This window comes from Antrostomus carolinensis, unplaced genomic scaffold (genome assembly GCF_000700745.2).
Source record: "Antrostomus carolinensis isolate BGI_N321 unplaced genomic scaffold, ASM70074v2 scaffold5943, whole genome shotgun sequence".
In the NCBI taxonomy this organism is placed as follows: Eukaryota; Metazoa; Chordata; class Aves; order Caprimulgiformes; family Caprimulgidae; genus Antrostomus; species Antrostomus carolinensis.
The window spans coordinates 4,205-10,797 of NW_010305769.1; the positions used below are offsets into that span (position 1 = coordinate 4,205).

Here is a 6,593-nt window from a genome sequence, read left to right on the forward strand (position 1 = left end):
CCAAACCCAATCCAATTCTACTGGTCAAGATGTGATCATAACGCAGGCATTTCTACTCAACTTAGACACTCTAGGTTATCTTTTCTATAAACAATCGATTATTTTTTATAAAGTCACTGAAATTGATATTTTTTGAAACAGCTGATGAACCCTAAGCTGAGAAGAAGAACCTTTTTCCTGAACCAAAACTGACCTTGTTCTGAACAAACCTGCAGAAAGCATGGGTTCTCCTGAATTACTGCATTTACGACCATTATTCTCTTTGAACCGCTTCATTTTGATAAGACTTTGTCCTGCTTGAAACAACATTTGTGAGAAACTTTTCTAAAAGCCCCTGTGAACACTTAAAACACTTTATTTAACTTTATTAACCAGCTCAAACGTTGAATCTACATAATGCTACTTTAACCCAAATAACAGCCCGCTCTCTCCTGCCTTGTGAAGATGTAATATGGAAATACTGTCATCTGCAATCCCAGATCAGAGGTGCTGAAAGGATGCAGAGGCATTCGTGTACCAGGCCCTCCTTCTTACCCTCAGATGGAGCTTTATTAGATGATTTAAGACTGTTAGATGGTTTATACAGTGGCTCTTTGTATCTAACCAAATTGAAAGCAGCAAGAACAAATCCATTCTAAATACAGCCAAGAAATTTAGCAATAGTTAAAACCATGCACATATCAAAGAATGGACAAAGACTACATCAAAATATTTGGATATTAGATTTGACTCTTCTAATGTGCACAAGAAAATGATAGATATTTGCATACCTCCATGAAGGAAATCCCTAGACTCCAAACGTCTGAATGAATTCCATACTGTTCTCCTGAAATCCGCTCCGGCTGCAAAGACAAGGAAAGAAACATCTTTTGTGAGCCTAGCAAACAAACACATGTACTTATTCCACAAAAGCTAGCCCAGGGCAAACAAATCAACTGAGAAAATGCTTAAAGAAGCTTAAAGCTCACCAGCTAACTCGGTACAAAACAAATCTAGCCTTCAAAAGTGACTTATTTATTTCTTTTTGCCTCTTCTGCGAGAGCAAAGGACTCGGTTATGCTCAGGCTCGTGGCCATGCATTGCTGTGCACCTTGTCAAGTTGGCCTTGGCATTTGTGTTTGGGTTGTTTTATCCAACAAAAAAAAGTCAGTGGTTTGCACGTGCGCAGCGAAGCGCGAGGTCAAGTTGTGAGAGTCCAATGGTAGAAACATCTCCTGCTAAGCCTGGGCATGGCAGTGAGGTATGTTAAGAAACCACACTCTTAATGTTGAGTCAAGGGACTGGGGAGTAACTATGGTTTAAAAAGTAAAGTTATTGAAGGCAAAAGAATCAATGAAATCACGTGACAGCAATTTTATTTTATTTAGTTTTTAATTTCATTTTTGACCTATAGAAAAAAAAAAAGGCTTCGCTCAAAACTATTAATAGTAAGTTTAATGCCTCATGAAATAGAATGCTGTAAAATATAACTGCTAGTTTTTACTTGAAAGCTACAATTTAAGCATTTCCAAGGTCAAGTACAGCATGAAATGTAACAATAAAAGGCTCCATGAGACTTCTCTCCCCACTGTGCTGTTAATGCACCTGTCTAACCCAACCACCTACAAAGCACTGGCTGTATTTTTAGTCTTTAATAATCCAGAGACCTTTTTTAGAAAACAAACTCCCAAATTAGTGCCAGTCCAATGTGTTTTTGGATGTTTACTCTGCACTGCTAATCCCAGGTCAAGAGCTTTTATCGCAGCATGAATGTTAAGTAAAAAACACAGTGCTGCCCACATTAAGGATAGCTTTCCACAACTACCATAACCTAAAAAACCACTTCAGAACGAAAACCACTTCAGAATGTATCTGGAATAAAATCTTTTTCACTGAGCCTTATTTATTTGGAGCTGAACAGTGATTTAAATATCTTATTATTTTTTTTTAATGGCAATTCTTCACTAAATAGAGTTAGCCTAGGTCAGCCTGTCTTAGAAATGTTTACAACAGCATCATATAGAGATACAATTTTTAGGTATCCTTTTATACTGACAAAAATCCTCCTAAAAATGCAGATATGCAGCCAAAAATGTACACTGACAGATAAATTATTATTATAAATAGCCTTTATAACACAACATGGTGTTGGCTATCCTGGTCAAGGGTGTTTTGTTACCAGCAAGACGATAACACTCGCAGATTTTTGTAGTGCAGACGAGACCCAGGTCTGTCCTGAGCCACCAAATCAGATGCAGAATTCACACTGAGAAATATTAAATTGCTTATTCTTCCCTTATAACAGCTCAAGTTTTAAACAGTAACTTATATCTGGAAGTTATGTATTCACAGAAGGTGGAGAGTGGGAGAGTAAATCAGATGCACACTGAAATAAAAAAAATCTAGTCACATGAATTTAAGAGTATGGAACAGAAGATGAAACAAAGAATAACACGTGCACAAAGTAAAGTCTGCAACACAGGTCATCCTAAGGATACAAAGCTCAAAAGTATTTTCTCTTAAAAATTTCTACAACTGGTTACTTTTTTAATCCCATTTTTTTTTCTGTAAAAAGTGTTATTAAAATTATTTCACAGAAAACATATTTTTGTTGGAAATTTTAATTTCTCAATCAAAAAGCTTTTTTGCTTGTTTATTTTAAACAGAAACTTCAATTTTTTTAATGGTTTCAAATTCACTCACAGTCTACCAAGTAGGCAAAACAAGGCTTATGACCTTCATTATTTTTTTGATGACTAGACTATAAATTTGATGACGACAAATGACTCCTGCAGCAAGCAAAACAATTTTAACACAAGAAATCAGATCCAGTACGTTTAGCTTAAACTTCTTTTTTTTCAATTAATAGATGAATGCATCACATTCATCCATGAACAATAAGAAAAAAAAAAAAAAGGTAATTTATTTAATGTAGACCTGGGAAAGAGAATAGTAAGCTCAATTTGTACGCTAAAAACATAATACAATTTAATTCTCAGACCTGCTTATGGCCACTCTAAGAGTAACAGCTGAGTTGGAAAAGTTTATTAATTTGAAGCTGTTTATTTGTCTGAATTGCTTTGTTCCACTTCTTTTAGAAAATGGAGGCACAGAAATCAGCAGGCTTACTAGTGAAGAAAGTGGTAATGCATAAGATCAGAATTTTTTCCTTTTTTTTAAAAAAAAACCCCACATTTTTCTGCACATAACATTCCAATGACACAGGATAGCCCAAGTGTCTCTAGGATGGTGACATGAGTGTTTCAGAAGCCACATAATGAGTACACCTTGACTAGAAAAGCACTTAGCAAATAAAGGGACACCCTAGTCTGCTTTCTTCTTACAAGAAAGTAAGAAAAAAATACCTGAAAGCGATTAAAGGTCATGGATTTCTCTCTCCTCTTTCCTGAGGTTTAAAAAATACAATATCAACCACTTTGTATTGTTTACACTTTGGGTTTTTTTTAAACAAGATGAACGCTTCTTTTTTTCCTCATTAATATTATGATATCAGTAGTTTGCTAAAAGAATTTTAATGGCCAACAAGAAAAGCCAACGGTTAATATACCGCTCTAAACTGAAGCATTTAAGTTTTCACATCTGTTAAATGGAGATTTGAAATTAATCAGATTGATCTAATGGCAAACACATGATAACTTCTGTAGTTTACTTCCAGACTGGCTCTCGTCACCGTATTAATCTCAATGACACGAGCACCGCGCGTCAGATGTCAGGTCAGCTAGAACTGCTAAACCCAAACCTCACACCCTAGCTAAGAGCAGCAGCGCTCCCCTAAACCATACACCTCTTACTTTCACCTAAAAACAATGGGAATTTATGCTTTAACATACAGAAAAAGGATAAAAATAGTCTCATCATAACAAGCATTGTGACCAAAATTGGTATAGACGAGTGAAACGTTCCGATGACTTGACAGATACACTATGAACATTGCACAACGTGCAATTTAATGCCCTATATATTATTAGTCCAAATATTTTTAGCTTCAAATTTCCATGGCAGCTTCACTTGTGAAACATCTACATGGGTGTTTAGGTATCAAGAAATCCATGTGAAAATGGAGTGTTATCGTCCATGTGAAATCCAAACCTGCAGAGGTTGAAATGCTTTTGCTAACCTGCAGGTTATCAGTGGAAAACTGTTTTTTTAACGTTGAACTGGCTTTCTTCTTTGTTCCCAGTTGTTATGATGCAATAAAGGCAACTAAAAATACATGAAAAAACCCCACGTTTTTCCAATATTACTCTTCCCTATCAGGAAGAAGTGCAGTTGTCACAGAGCTGGTGGGTGAGCACAGATAGGGAGTGGGTCTGCGAGACAGTAAAAAGGAGTTGCTTCGTGGTAGACGCAATTAAGACACATAAGCTTATGCCGGGGATAGGGAGAGATGAAGTTTGAGAATTGATTTAGAATATATCCTGCATTACACAGAACAAGACTGTGAACAAATACTTCTATTTAAATGTTATTCCTGCATAAATCCACTTACCGCCATATAAGCATTTGTTCCAACATACGTCTTGGCTATAGAATTCACCAGCTATCAGACAAAACAGTCTGTTAGAACAATATAAAGATAATGTGGGAATAAAATGGGCAATTATTCCTCATTTAACCTACAATCATCATTCCTATAAATCAACTAAAAATTATGTAAAAGGGAACAAATTTATCTGCAAAGGCATTAAAAATGATTAAATCTCTCTTTTGTTGGGAATGAGAGTTCCAATTTAAACAAGCACTGCATTACAGTTTATGGCAGATAACCTTAAACAATTCTGTTAAACAGGATGCTTATCGCTTTTAGTACCCCAAACTAGTCTGATATAAAAAGTCAATTTGAAGTAGGATTGAACACACTCATTTTTCAGTCAGCCGGCTCAAGATGTGAATAAAGCCACATTCATCATTTGAATGCAACGAGCACTAAATACGCTGGAGGGACAACAGATTCTGACAACTTATAATACAAGGCTGACCTTCTCTTTGGTCCTCATGTTTGGCTGAGAGTAAAGGTGCTGAAATTCAAATCAACATCACAGCAAGCTCATGGGTCACTATCAGAGAAGTTCTCCAGGGAGGCCCAAAATGGAAATTAATTAAAATTTGTGCTGCACATTGTAAAAGCCCACCACTATTGTTACTCCCAATATTAATTTTTATTGTGGGCCAGTTGGGCTCCCCAGACACATCTCTCGTTCTGCCCTCCCTTTTGTCTGGCCAAAACGCTTTCATATCAAAGCTGCATATCAATGAAGTTTGCTATTCGTAAGTAGTAATTACAATATCAGCAGTTTTTACTGTCATTAAACAATGAACAATCATATTCAGATGAAGAAAAGTCGCCCAGAGATTAAAAATGAATAGGGCTGTCCCAGCAGAGGGGAGCTTGCTGGGGGGCTGTTTGTCTGGCAGCCAGGTGATTTTGACATTAAAAAGAGAGCGGAGGGGGTATCTAAAGAGGGAATTACCTGCGTGCTAACCCCAAAGTCACACAGCTTCACCTGGCCTCGCGTGTTCACCAACATATTAGATGGCTTCACATCTGTTGAGGGAACAAAACTGGATTTAATCCACATGATCCTAGAAATTATTTATCTAGATAGACATCGCATGATCGTTAACGGCTATCAGCGTGATCGATTTTAACAGGAAATATTTCAAAGAGATATTTCAAATGCAACTTCTGGTTTGTCACAGTCAGTAGCACAGATGACATTACACCTGTACCTCTCAAATATTGATAATCCATGTTATTAAATCATAGAATCACTTAGGTTGGAAAAGACCCTTAAGATCATTGAGTCCAAATCTGCAGGTGACACCAATCTGGGAGGGACAGCAAGTACATGGAAGGATAGGACCTTGAATTCAAAATGATCCTGACAAATTGGAAAATCAGACTGAAAAAATAAGATTAAATTCAACAGGGACAAGTGGCAGCATTACATTTAGACAGGGATTAATCAACTGCATAAATATAGGATTACAACTGCCTGGAGTGTAGGCTGGAGAAGGTCTGCAAAAAAGGGTCTGCAGATTTATGGCATGAAGTGGAAATGACAGAGAGGGAACAAACTCCATCACTGGACAATTTAAGAACAAGCCAAAAGCAACGGTGCAAACGGTGAAGCCTGTTTCAGTATCAAGGGGTAGCTGGGCTGACCTCTGAAGATTCATCCCAGCCCCGTGACTTTGCAATTAACCCTGCCTCCCTCTTCTCTAACAGCCCTCACTTCATTCCAGGGAGTGACAAGAGCAGAATTTAATCTTCTATTAAAAACTACAAATACAAAGTATCCCGTACAATCACCTGCATATAGGAATGCAGGCAAACCACCAAAATTTGAGCCTCCTTCTGCTAGAAATATTTCATATCACTACAGATAAAGTGCAGCTTTGCTCTTCTGCATGCTATTATTCGAAGCCACTGCCTTCCACCTTCTACTGCGTAAAACATCTCTGATCTCACCATTCCAGAGCTTTTACAGAGGTTAACTACCAGCAACGCCTTAAAATGATTACAAATAAAACATCAATGCACATCGTCAAGCCAGATTGTCAGTGTAATGATCTTAATGCTGACCCCCCCC

General features: G+C 37.2%; 1 protein-coding gene across 1 annotated transcript in view; it reads right to left on the reverse strand.

Annotated features, from left to right (window-relative positions):
* Window positions 1-770: 770 nt before the first annotated feature.
* MAP2K5 (mitogen-activated protein kinase kinase 5) overlaps window positions 771-6,593 on the reverse strand; it is a gene marked incomplete at its 3' end in the record, with an annotated part of 67,838 nt that continues 62,015 nt past the window's right edge. Inside the window, exons 13-15 of the mRNA XM_010164874.1 lie at window positions 5,472-5,545; window positions 4,490-4,540; window positions 771-842 (exon numbers count right to left, since the gene is read on the reverse strand). Coding sequence (XP_010163176.1) covers window positions 771-842; window positions 4,490-4,540; window positions 5,472-5,545 — 197 coding nt within the window. The remainder of the gene's footprint in view (window positions 843-4,489; window positions 4,541-5,471; window positions 5,546-6,593) is intronic.